Source organism: Equus caballus, chromosome 5 (genome assembly GCF_041296265.1).
Source record: "Equus caballus isolate H_3958 breed thoroughbred chromosome 5, TB-T2T, whole genome shotgun sequence".
In the NCBI taxonomy this organism is placed as follows: domain Eukaryota; kingdom Metazoa; phylum Chordata; class Mammalia; order Perissodactyla; family Equidae; genus Equus; species Equus caballus.
The window spans coordinates 61,152,276-61,164,803 of NC_091688.1; the positions used below are offsets into that span (position 1 = coordinate 61,152,276).

At 53.2% G+C, this 12,528-nt stretch overlaps 1 protein-coding gene across 5 annotated transcripts; it reads right to left on the reverse strand.

The window, feature by feature from the left end:
• Positions 1-61: 61 nt before the first annotated feature.
• On the reverse strand, positions 62-9,997 carry TAFA3 (TAFA chemokine like family member 3). 5 transcript variants are annotated; one of them, XR_011439293.1, is made up of 8 exons: positions 9,753-9,981; positions 8,313-8,370; positions 6,692-6,807; positions 5,866-6,015; positions 4,801-4,925; positions 4,282-4,372; positions 3,984-4,129; positions 3,304-3,643 (listed from the first exon to the last, which is right to left on the reverse strand). XR_011439293.1 is itself a non-coding variant. In XM_023641397.2 (7 exons), the coding sequence occupies exons 2-7, from the start codon at positions 8,942-8,944 to the stop codon at positions 3,632-3,634; spliced, it is 717 nt and encodes a 238-aa protein (XP_023497165.1). In that variant the 5' UTR covers positions 8,945-9,297; positions 9,609-9,997; the 3' UTR covers positions 3,304-3,631. The 5 variants fall into 5 exon arrangements, 3 of the variants coding, with proteins under 3 accessions (XP_070124594.1, XP_070124595.1, XP_023497165.1); XR_011439292.1 differs by lacking the exon at positions 9,753-9,981 and adding an exon at positions 9,605-9,743 and having other exon boundaries at positions 8,313-8,366; XM_023641397.2 differs by lacking the exons at positions 3,984-4,129; positions 4,282-4,372 and adding an exon at positions 8,689-9,297 and having other exon boundaries at positions 9,609-9,997.
• Positions 9,998-12,528: the final 2,531 nt, after the last annotated feature.

The window sequence follows — 12,528 nt, forward strand, 5'->3', positions numbered from 1 at the left end:
ACTCAGTTCTGCTGTCATAGCAGAAAAGTAGTCATAGACAATAATAAACAAATGAGCATAGTTATGTTCCAATAAAACTTTATTTACAAAAACAGTCAATGGGCCAGATTTGGCCCATGGGCTGTAGTTTGCAGACCCCCACCGTAGGGTCTAAAGAGCCCAGAAGCCATCAAGACTGGCTTCACAGGTCTTCCAAAGGTTGATAGGCGCTCCATTCTGTCTCCTGCAGGAAGGACAAAAATCAACTGTGTTGGATGCGGCACCAGTTTTAATTATTTCGTGCTGTGCTGTGGTGTTTTGATGTTCTTCTTAATGAGTGATCTCAATTCCTGCTTTTTGTCTCTACTTCCCTCTTTCTGTGTATATATTTCTAAATGCTTCCCATTCTTCTTCGTTCTGTCCCCTTGCACTGACAGGGTGGGTGATTTTGGAATGAGAATCTTTCACATTCATCCGTGCTAAAATCCTGGCTTCTTTTCAGGCTCCCTGTCTTTACTGGAGTAAAGAGGCAGTGTGCAGTGATGTAAAGAGCACTTGTCTGGATCACTGGGCAGGACACGCTACCAGTTTACTGTGCGACTCTGAGCAAATTACCTAATCTCTCTGAGCCTCCCTTTCCTCATCTATCAAATGAGAGAGTTGGCGAACTGATCTCTAAAATCCCTTCTAGCTCTAAGCTTGTAATTTTAAGAAGCTGCAGCCTCAACTCTAGGAACTGTCTGGGGCCATTAATTAGGATGTCACTCACAGACCTTAATGAAACTGCCAGGAGGTCACAGAAATTAGCCACACAATCTCCTGTAGTTGGCAACCTTCCTGAGGCCTCCACAGCTGAGGAGGTGGGGATAGCAGCTAACTTCAGGAATCTGAGATGGCATCCTACTAAGGGGGGAAAGGAAGACAAATGTCTCCAGGACCCCTATGCTCCAGGGAGATTAATTTGCATTCCTAAACTGCACTGAAGCAGCTATAAATGTGCACAGAGGTTGACTTGGTTGGAAAGAGGACCCTAGGTAGCTGGTGTTGGGAGGTGGGATACTTTCCCTTCTCCGCCACCCCTCGCCCTGTGGGACTCTTCTGGCCATATAAGGGACACCTCTCAGAGCCCACCAAATACATATACGAATAGGTCAGGAGGAAACAGAGGCTTTGAGGGATTAAAAAAATGCATTAGCAAATCCCAGCATGTGCCAAAGGAAGGAGGTCTTCTCTGGAAGCAGAGATGAGGGAGGTCAGGGAAGCAGGATGTCAGCTGGGCAGGGCTGGCGCTGGTTGGCAGCCTGGGGGAATTCGTACAGCATCATCCCCATTCTGTCAGGCTCATCCCCCAGCTCAAAGCCCTGAGGCTTGTGGATGCAGCAGACAGACAGGCAGAGGGCTGGAGCCCTCTCCCCTCCTCCGGGACAGTCACAAGGCGGGTGGGGAGGGAGTGGAAAAGCCCACAGCCTGGCCTCCAGGAGAGCAGGCTCTTATTGTCTGACTGCTAAAGCTGTCTCATTCGTAGCCTAAATAATTCACTCACCAATCTCTCAAGGAGCATTAGAAGAAAAACAGAACCCGACCCAGCCCTCACGCTCAGGTTGCCACTGCACTGAAGGCAGGCTAGGAGGCTGGGAGGCAGTCCCCAGCTGCAGACACTGCCGGTCTGCAAAGAGTCATTGGGGCTGACAACCTTCCAAGAATGGCCTGGGGCCTGCTTTTGTACAGCCCTCGAGCTAAGAATAATTTTTACATTCTTAAAAAGTTTTTTTTTTTTAAAACAAAACAAACAACAACAACAAAAGATGCCAAAGAGACCATATGTGGCCTGCAAAACCTAAAATATTTACTATCTGGCCCTTTGCAGAAAAAGTTTACCAACCCCTTAATCAATTCCCCAGCCTTGAAGGAGGTGATGAAAATCTTTGACCTAATCTCCGACGACCCCACTACCTGCAGAGATTTAAAGTTTCAGAGTTCTGATATTTACAGTCTAGTGAGAAGGTGGCATCATTGTTCACCCCATTACCAAAAACAAAACAAAACAAAAACAAGAAGATAAACCCTGGAGTGGGGTGAACAGTCTTGATTCTACCACATGGTGAGGGAGGGAGAGAAGGGAGAGGCTGAGACTCAGACTCAATCCCTTGTCTCATTCACCTTCTCTGAGGGTCAGACTTCAGCCCTGTCCAGGTCGATCTCTACTGAGAGCCCTCCCCTCAAGGCCCCCACCACACCCTGAAATCCCAGTGATCCCAGCTGATCCCAGCAGTCACTGAGGCTGTCATTCTCTTCCTGATGAGATATCCAAGTAGCCCGCGTCTCTGAGTCCCTGAAGCCCGTGTGTCAGCCTGACTGTCCCAGCCCTCAGTCTGAGACAGAGGCTCCATCCAGCCCAGCAGGGGATCCCCTCCCGCCCAGCATGGCCTTTGAAGGGAGAGGACTCTGATCAGCCCTGGACCCCACTCAGACCCCCTCTTGGAGCCAGAGCCTCTAAGAGTTACAGCCTAAGGACTCCAGAAGAGACGGGCAGAGGTGGGCAATGGGGCTGCCAGCTCAGAGTGCCCCAGACATAACTGGGCTGAGTGACCTCTGGGCTGTCATGGGTATGTTTGGAATTTTAGGGGCTGAGGGCAGAGCGGCGATCCAATGGCCCTGCATCCTGGTGTGTATTCTGGATTATTTCAGATAGGAGAACAGTGAGCTAGGGTAAAATGCCTGCCCTAGCCTCTCTCAAGAAAAATGTTTCTGCTGTCCAGCCAGTTCTTTGCAGGTTCCTGTTCTTGAGATGAAAACAACACATGGAACGTCCAGGCTGGAGTCCCAGCACCCAGGCTAACGGAAAGGGCAGCAGTCCTAGAGACTTGGGAGCCCACGCTGTAAGACCTTGAGCAAGTCACCTCACCTCTCCAGGACTCAGTTTCCTCATCTTTGAAAAGAAGCAAATAAACAAAAACCTGAGGAGCTTGTATGGGGGTGATTTTAAGGTCCTGTCCATCCCCTACCCAACGAGTAGCCCAAACCAGGCCATGCCTCTGCAGAAGCTTTGCTGGGAAGTTGTGTGGCTTCATCTCTGCTTTCCTTCCCCAGATCAAGCCAGTCCCATCCAAACGAGATCCAGCTGGTCTGGCATAAGGGGAGCAGGTTTTCCTTCAGTATGTCAGCTGCTTTTGGGGTCTTTGGACTGATGTGAGGAAGGGAAGTGGTAGGGAGAGAATGTGACCTTTGTCTCTGTGCCCTGTGGCCAGGGGGTGGCTGAAGAGCTGTGGGAGTCTCAGCCCCATGCCCCCAACACGCCCACAGCATATGGCCCAGAAGCCACAGTCTGATACCACACGCTTTAATCTAACTTATCTAAATTGTCTTTTGTCAACTCTCCAACTTGACTGGACATTCCTCGAGGGCAGGAATTGTATCTTGACCTTCTTCTGTGTGCCCCGGCAGAGCACAGCACAACACTAGGTATGTGGCTGGAGATCTGTCCACCTCTGCTGAGCAGCTTAACTGAAACGCCCCTGGAAGAGGGATGCTGCATTTGGCAGGGCCGCGTGTCCACGTAAGAGAATCTCCATATTTGCTGGCTGATAACCGGATACCATTCTTCAGTCTGTGGCTCAGTCAGGCTGTCCTGTCCAGGCCATGACCCCAAGAGCTATCGTGTGACCTAGCAAGCAAGTAATGGAGGAAGGTTAGAGAAGGGAAGGCCTATCCCATCCCAGCATGCCCAAGACTCCCCAGGACATGCAGGCCACGGAGAGGCCGCTGCTGCCCATCCCCTGCCCGTGCAGCAGTCCAGACTGGGAAAATGTGGCCGGGGGGGGAGGGGGTCCCTTGCAGACATAAACCAGGTGCGCCTCACACTGTTTGCTGCAGAAGAGCCATCCAAAGGGCCAGCACAGTGCTACAAACCCAAACCTATCACATGGTGGCAAATGCCACAAGATCTGTGGTGGGTCTCACTCTCTTCTATTCTCCCATATCCTCAGAATGGCTGTCTCCCTCACCTGCCTGCAGACAGGAAGCTCTACTTTATATGCAGCCATACTTTTTCTTGCTGTAGTTCCCTCTGTTCCGTGCTCTAGGAGAATTCCGCTCTCTTCAGAACCCCGAGGGCCACCTTCCCTTCTCTGTTTTTCTGTTTGCTCCTTTGCTGTGTGCGGTGGTGGGGAGGGAAGGCAGAGGTAGAGTTTTGGCTTGCCCCACAGTGTCACTCATGTGTACAAATGGCGATGACACAGCGATGCAACTGATTAACCGTGATACACGTGGAATTGCTAACGAGTTTGATAAAATTTTAATTACCCTTGTTCTGCAGGGCAGGCAGCAAACCATGAAAATAATAATCCTCTCGGGTGCTGTCACGGCAGTTGGACTAGAGGAAGGCAGGTGTGAGCTGTAGGAAGTTAATAATCATGGGAGTGTGGGAGTGGGGCCTGTGTAGGGGAGGAGGGCAGAGTGGCTACTGTAGAGATTGGCCACTGAATTATCTAGATAATTTCCTCAACTCTCTACTTTGTTCTTATAGACCTGACATTTTCTGGGAGGCAAACTTGCTCTAGGCAGAGGAAGAAACCAAAGCACATGGAGCATCAGGAATTTGCCCATAAGGACACAGAGAATTTCAAATCCAGAGGCCCTAACTTGGGTCCCCAGAGTTAGGACAAACTCGGCGGGACTGTCCGGGGATGTGCTCACACGGTTTGCAGATCTCATTGGACACTGACATCCTAGACCCTCAAGGCTCTTGTGCCCCCTTTCCCACCTTTAGCAGCTTAGGTGAAGGGGGAACAGTGGGGGGATGCAGTGTCCATCCTTGGATACCTTGGTGGTTTTGACTTTGTGTCCGCTGCTGCAGCTCCATCCCGAAAGGTCTGGAAGCACTTTACATTCTTCCCCCGGCAGGCAGGGCTCCATCTGACACCACCACTTCTGCAGGACAATGGAGGCTGTGGGAGCAGGAGGCAGTGAGGCAGCTCTAAGCCCCCTGCAAGTGCAGCATGCAGTCCAGGGGGTCTATGTAGAATGAAGTGCACCTTTGCACACACCCCGGGCTTTGAGCCCTGCATTTTCCCCTTGTCTTTCCCCTACTTGGGCTGCCCAGAGAGGCAGGACTCAGGCTAAGGCCTGAACACACAACCGCATCAACTTCAATCCCAGTGACAGCGACACCTCATCAAAGACAGCACAGGGGGAAGGCAGGGGAAGTCGTCTCTAAGGCAACCCGTGAATTGAGCCACCACATCATTAGCAGAGAGGCACAGTCTTCAACATGCTCCCTAGGTGTACGCGAACAAGTCTGCGAGCTGTTTGGAGGGGTCTACAGACCAAGAGTGCCAAGCAGGCGTGCATGTGAGCACAAGCGGGCATGCTTACAGTGCCACCATGAGCATGAGCAAATGAGCATGGGTGGCGCCGTGGGAAAGGGGGTGGGTATGAAGGCATGCACGTGTGAGCAATACACATGTGTCCATGAGAGAGGAGGGTAAAGTCTGCTGGAGAATGAGAGGAGGGCACGTGTAAGAGGCCTGGGAAGGAGCAGTAGGTGAGGAATTCCATGTCTGGAGAAGTGACAGAGAAGTGAGTGTACGGCAATGAGTCTGACGGGAGGTGTGACAGGATGTGTGTGAGGGAATGCGTCTGTGCATGTGCCAGGCAGTGGGCGTGGATGAGGGAAGGCGAGCGCATACCAGGGCCCTTCCTTATCTGTGAAACGGGGATGGTCACAGCTGCCCTCTCCCCTGCAGAAGTTACCCCATCATTTGAGACTCTGAGCACAGAAGCCCTGGGATGGGTATGAAATTGTATCCCCAGCAGATGGTGAGGCCTAGACGCATCTTCTTATCTCTCTGATCAGGCCCTCCTCCCGGGTCCTGGCCTCTCACTCACCGTCCACACAGGAGGGCTTTGCCCGCGTGGTGCCAGCCACCTGGCCAGAAAAGCAAGAGCATTTCACAGTCTGGGAGCGCTCTTCGATGTGGTTCCGGTTGCAGCAGCGATGAGCAGCAATCACCTCACAGGTGCCCTGCTTCACGAGGACTGAAGGCGCCAGCGCAGGATCAGGTTCCCAGCCCAGGCCTGCAACCCTGCCTGCCTCCCGCCCTCCCTGGATGTTCTCAAACCCCTCCTCCCAGCTTAGGGGAGGGGTGTTTAAGAGATTTTCAATTGCAGGGGAGGAGGAGACAGATGAAATCTCTCTGCCGCTTCACAATGTTCCTGTCCTTCCTTCCTCCCCAGGGAGGCCACACTCATCACCTATTGGCAGAGCCTGGCCCTTGGGCAGAAGAAAGATGGAGTCCCACACCAACCCCCACCTCCCCTGCTTCCTCTGGGTGAGGGCAAGGGCCCCGGGGGCTTACAATGCGTGGGGAGGATCATCCGCTTACACAGGCTTTAGCCATCCCAGAAGGAAAACCACAGAATTAGGCCAGGATGCTAGACTTAAGCCCCCACCCTCAGGCCTCTCTCCCTGCAGAACACCTTCCAGCCTGGAAGGGAAGGTGAGCAATGGGTCTGCCCATGCCTTCTCCAGGCTGGGAGAGCAGAGTGGGCAGAGTTTTCTGGGTGAAGAACAAAAGAGGAGGCAGAACCTTTAGAATCTGTGGATTTCAATCCATCTTGGAGATCTGCCTGCTGTGGAACGGGGCTGGGTGGTGTCCAGCTCTCCAGGCATCCTGGGAAACCCCCTCCCCAGGCCCCACCACCTCCTTCAAACCTGTGGGAGCTGGAGGCTGCAAGGAAGCAGAGGCCAGGAGGGTCCACAGCCAAGCCAAGCAAAGTGCCAGCAGCCAGCCGCCAGTGCTCCAGTTCTGCGCAGCCCTGTCATGCATCCTGCAGAGAGAGTGACACCTGCTAGACTCCAGGCAGGTTTTCCCCCAGTGCCCAGCTCTAGCACCTCTGTGCCAGGCATGCTGGGAGGCACAGAGGTGGCTGGGATGCACACCTTATCCCCAGGCAGTCTCAGCCCGGCACACTCTCTATGGAAAGTGGTGAGGGCCACAGTAGAAAGGGAGCAGGAAGGGAGACTGTCCTGCTGGGAGAAGCATGGAAAGCTTTATGGAGGAAGTGACATTGAAGAAGGGTCTTAAACAACGAACCAGATACGGTCCCATGAAGGGCTGTGACATGAGGTGAACAATAAGGCTGACACCTAGTTTTTGAGCACTTCACAAATATGCTCTTGAAGACTTCCCAACTGAACTACAAAGGAGGATTATGTGTACCCACTTTACAGATGAGCAGACTGATACTCAAAGAGCCTGGACACGACCTAAACAACCATCATAAAGGACTGGCTAAACACACTGTGGAGCATCTGTACAAATGCAGCCCCAACTAGGCAGCTGTAAAAAGGAGGAAAGGCTTCATGTACTGAGGCATGCAACGATGTCCAACAATAACCCACTATTAAGGGGAAAAAAGCAAAGTGCAGGGTGCTGTGCATAAATTGTGTAAAAGGGGAGCCAGCCCCGTGGCCGAGTAGTTAAGTTCGTGTGCTCTGCTTCAGCAACCCGGGGTTTCGCCAGTTCGAATCCTGGGCACGGACATGGCACTGTTCATCAGGCCATGCTGAGGCAGCATCCCACATGCCACAACTAGAAGGACCTACAACTATGTACAGGAGGGCTTTGGGGAGAAAAAGGAAAAATAAAATCTTTAAAAAAAAAATGTGTAAAAGGAAGGGATTATATGTTGCTCAAATATGCATAAGCTAGCTCTGGAAAATATTTAAAAAAAGAACTAATACAATTGATTGCCACCAAGAAGGGGAATGGTTGGCTGGGAGACAGAGGTAGAAGGGAGATTTATTTTTCTCCTTATTGTTCTTTCACTTTTTGGGTTTTGAACCGTGGGCAGGTAATAGCAATTCAATTTAAACAAATTTAAATTTGAAAAGGAAGAAATGAAACAAGGCTAATGGAAGTCAAATGACTTGCCCAAGGCCAGGCAGCACGTGGGTGGCAGAGCCCAGAAGCCTGCTCTAGTCCCACTGCATCACCTTGCTTCTGCTCTCTTCCTCATTCCTTCTACTCCTCCATCGTTGATAGTTTAGGCTTTCCAGATCTGTTGCAGAGGGTGGGCTAGAAATGGAGGGAATCCCAGGAAAGCAGAGCCACAGAGCGGCAGGGAGCTGTCCAGGCATAGAAGGTGCCTGGACCACCCCGTCTGCTGCACTGCTGACCCCTTGGGGCATCGCTGGGCTCCTTCAGGTGCCAGCACAGTGCTGGGAACACCAGAGGCCAAACCAAATGCCAGGACCCTGATGCTCCCCTGGATAGGATGCCGGATCACTCTCCCTCCTTCAACTCTCCCTCTTCAACTGCCTCCTCACTCACCTTTTTTGGGATCTTTCAGCTTCTGTCTGTTCATCCACTGGCCTCAGACTCGCTCTACCTAGACAAGTAGGAAAGATTCTTAAGAGGTTGTATAAAGGACGGAGGGAGCCCATGGTCCTGCAGGGGGTGAACGGGGTCTGGGTGAAGTCAAGCGGGTGTGCTGGGCACTGAAGTAGAACCCAATTGTGAAGCTGTTCCCCAAGATGCCAGGGCAGGGGGCAGAGCCTTCCTCTGCCCTGGGAATTCACAGGGGTCCTTGCAGATTCTGGCAACATGTAGGGTAGGGAACATGAGAAGAGTGGCCTGAGGGAGTCTCTCTGTCCCCAGAGTGAAGCGGGGCTGACGGTAGGAGGTGTCTAAGAATCAACATTCTCACCTCCCTGGCCTTGGGAGGGAGCTGAAGGCCAGGGAAGGGTTCCTGAGCAGAATCTGACAGAACGCTGCTGGAAGAGGCCCCTGAGGTCCTGAATCCTCTCTGCCTCCTCCTCCTCTCCCCGTCGCACCTGCTTCCTGGACTCATATGGAGCTGGCTCAGCTCCGCCGCCTTCGCCCCATTCCCACTCCTGAAGGCTAGAAGGGGGGTCCTCCAGGTCTCTGAGCCTCAGAGGCCACAGCCCCAAGGGCTTCTCCATTTCTCCCTACGACCTCTCCTCCCTCCCTCAGCCTGCAAAGGGAGGTGGAACTGAGGCAGGTAGGATGGTGGGGCCCAGGAAGGACGGGGAGCCCTGTGTCCCAGCTCCCCCAAGTAAGAGCCCAGAGAGGACCATGGGGGCAGATGGAGGAAATGGTGCCAGCACCCCAGGAAAGGGTGTACTCTATGGGCCCTTCTAGATGTACCTCTTTCCTGAGTAGGTGTCTCCTCTCCCTGTCCATATCACAACCTTCATTTTGATACTTACAAACGCAGCTTTGTTTTCTTTCTGGTGGTCCCCATCCCATTTCTCTCTGAGCTGCCACACCCTCCAATCCAGCTCTCTCATCTCTCCTGTGAACCCCAAGACCCAAAAGACTGGGGGTGGCCATTTGAGCTGGGTTCTCTGGCATTCTATTCCCTCCCTCAGAGACAGCTGGAGAAGGAAGCTTCTGGGATTTGTTCTGGGGCTTCCACACTCCTGCCTCAGTTTCCCAGGCCGTTTTCCCCAAACCCCAATCCAGGTTATGTTGAGGCTGACTTAGCAGTCTGCTAGCAGCCTGGGGTTGCGAATGGAATCCACAAGCCCTCTTAACCTTTCCCTACCTTCCCCTCCCCCAAGGCCCACTCCCTCCACGTTCTGAGCCCCCACGCCTGAGACCTACCCGGCCCACGGCGGTGCCACCGGTTCCACCGCCAGCCTGAGGTTCCCCCGGCCTCGAAGCCCGGGACCAAGACTCGGAAAGGCAGACTTCGCGCTGGAGCGGCCAGCTCGGGTGCTGTCTAATCCGGAGCCCTGTCCCCCTTACCAAGTTGCTGTGTCCCCGAGGCAGCGGGGCTCTGGCCAAACCGGGATCATGGTCATGCCTGATCCCGCTCCGGGCCCGTCGGCGCTGCAGAGCTCAGCCGGGGTCCCTCCGAGGCTCGGGCCGGCAGGTGGGGAGCGCTCATCTGCCGCCGCCTCCTTCTCGCCGGGGCCGCCCTCGCTTCACCAGCCCCGCGCGGGCCCCGCCGCCGCCACCCGCGGAGCGCTTGGCCGGCCGGGGGGAGACGCAGCGGCCCCTGGCGGCCGAGGCGAGACGAAGGCAGAGAGACCCGCGGCCCCCGCGGTCCCGCCCGGTTGGACTTCTTCGCGGTGCAGGCTCGGGTAACTCCGTGAGGGCCCTCAAAACTCTCGAGGTCTTGGGGATTCTGGGGACTAGGGGACGAGGGGACGGGGCGGGGGGGGCGGTGCGCTGAGCGCGAGGAGTGATTGCTCAGACCCTCATGGGTTCTGAGCCTTGAAGATTCTAGACTGCACTGTCCAATACTGTAGCCACTAACCGTATGTGGTTAAATTAAAATGTAAATTAAATAAAGTTAAAAAATTAAATGTCTCATTCGCACTCATCACATTTCAAGTGCTCAATAGCCACATGGAGCTAGGGACTACTGTATTGGGCAGAAAAGATATAGAATATTCCAATTATTTGCACAAAATTCTAGTCTACAACGCTCGTCTAGATTGATATGTTAACCCTCCGCTGTTAAAATCGAGGCGGGAATAGCAAGTATCTCTACCCCAGGAGTGGCGTCCTCAGGGACAGGAAGGCCCAGGGGAGGTATGAGGGTAGAGGCGGGCAGGCAGGAGGGCTACCATAGGCTTGTGAGTGGTCCCTATGAATGGTGGGTGTGACCCCCAGCTTAGGAACCAAACTCTGAGACCCACTTTTTAATCAAAAAAAATGCCACATAATTGCAATTTTATAATTCTTTTACAGGGTAAGATTTTAGATGTGACAGTATTAGACAAATGGGAGAAGGAGGTGGTCTGTGAATTTGTCTCAAAGTGAGGGACATTCCGTATGGTTTAAGAGGGCTTTGTAGTTGGAGTAATGGGGAGGAGAGAGGCAATGGGAAGAAGCCCGTTTCTGGGCCCTGAGCCACTGCGTGTGGCCGGGGATAAGGGGACCCGTCTTGAGGATGCCCAATCCCCAGTTCTAGCTGAGGCCTTATGCCCCCCCCCCCGCAGGGCCAGCCAGAGCAGAGAGTCTCAGTTCTGAGCAGAGCATCTCACAAGTCTGCTTCTTCCCACCCTGCCTCCTTCTCCCTCTTCCTCTCTGCTGCCTCAGGGACAAGTAGAGGTGTCGATCTTCCCGCCAGGTTCTGGGGCAGTCTGAGGATGGAGGAGGTGTGACGATGCCAGGAATAGGAGGTGAGAGTTTCAGGGAGAGGAGAGCCTTAGGATTTGGGTATGGTCAGGGGGCTGTTCTGGAGCCCAAGGGAGCCGATGACGTCCCTGCTGACCATCTGGTGCTGGAGCCAGGGGGTATCTGGGTCCTGGCTCTGTGGCCCACTTGCAGCCACACCCTGGTGTGTGCTTTGAAGAGCTGGGCTTAGGGAGCTGGGTGACACGGCAAAGTGGTAAGTAAATTGTCCCAGAAACACTGAATAATAAAAATAGCCAGGATGTTATATTTTTTTCTTCAATCTTTGCCTTTGTTTATGCCATTTATCTTAGAGCTGGCTCCAGTTTTTCTCAAACAGGAGGGAAATACTCATAGCACAGCATGTTCTTTGTCCCCCGGTCTGCCTGTATGTGCCTTAGGGTCTGATTTTTTTTCTCATGACTTCTTTTTCTCTGGCTGTCTCTGTTCAGAGTGCAGGCATAATTATAACAAGTCTACAAACCTGAATGACTATTGAGATTTTCATGTGGAAGCTGCCAGGAAAGCCACCCGTTCTAGGGGCACAGTTTAGCCCAGGGAACGGAGAGGGTTATGATCAGGCAGCACTCTGCCAGCGGAGCTCAGAGGTAGAGTCCCAACCCTCAGCTGGGTGCCAGGGGTCCCTGAGGGCTACCCCTGACTTGCATTAGGACCACAAGGGCCTTGTCCCCATCTGGACCATGCATGGGGTAGGAGGTTCCTCTGGAGGCCTAGTGATCAATTCCCTGACACCAGGTTTAGGTACGGACCTCTTCCACCATAAGTACCATCCTCCCCGCAGGCAGGCGCTTAGCTTGGCCTTTGTCTCCCCCTGGCGGCAGCCACAGAGATTGTTCAGCATCCTGGGACTGCCCTCAGCCTCGGCCTCAAGAGGAGGAGGAGGGTGGGAGAGAAGGCACCCCCCACCCCTTCTCTCTGCCATTCACCTCCTTAACCCTTCCTCTGTCAGACCCACAGATCAGCTTGGTTCTTAACACAGAATCAAGTTGGCTGTCCAGGGAGTGACAGTGAATCCCTGTGAGGGAATGTGAATCCCTCACTGGCTGTGTGACCTCTTGAGGCAAGTCATGTAAAATGAAAGGAGTTCCAGTACTGCCTTATCAGTAAAAAGAACATAATAAAACCCACTTGAGGGGTTGGTGTGAGGTATACATGGCCTAATACATGGAAAGTGCTTTGTAGAGGGCCTATGATGTAGTAAGTCCTCAACAAACGGTAGTAGTTGTTGTTATTGTTATCCTTACTAACTAGTCCTGCTGGGGTCAGGTAAGGTCCAAATGTGGGGGGAGATTGGCTCCTGAGAAAGAAAGTGGAGTCGAACTGGTAACCGCTCTCCCACATCTAGAGGTGGTCTTCACCGGGAACACCGCCGACAGGG

Bases quoted from the DNA above. Each gene is read 5' to 3' on its own strand.
- TAFA3 (XM_023641397.2), bottom strand. From the start codon at position 8,944: ATGGAGAAGCCCTTGGGGCTGTGGCCTCTGAGGCTCAGAGACCTGGAG. The intron at 8,371-8,688 runs GTGAGAATGTTG...CTACTTGTCTAG, and splicing joins TCCCTCCCAAGGCCAGGGAG to GTAGAGCGAGTCTGAGGCCA. The intron at 4,926-5,865 runs GTGAGTGAGAGG...CTGCTCCCACAG, and splicing joins AAAGCCCTCCTGTGTGGACG to CCTCCATTGTCCTGCAGAAG.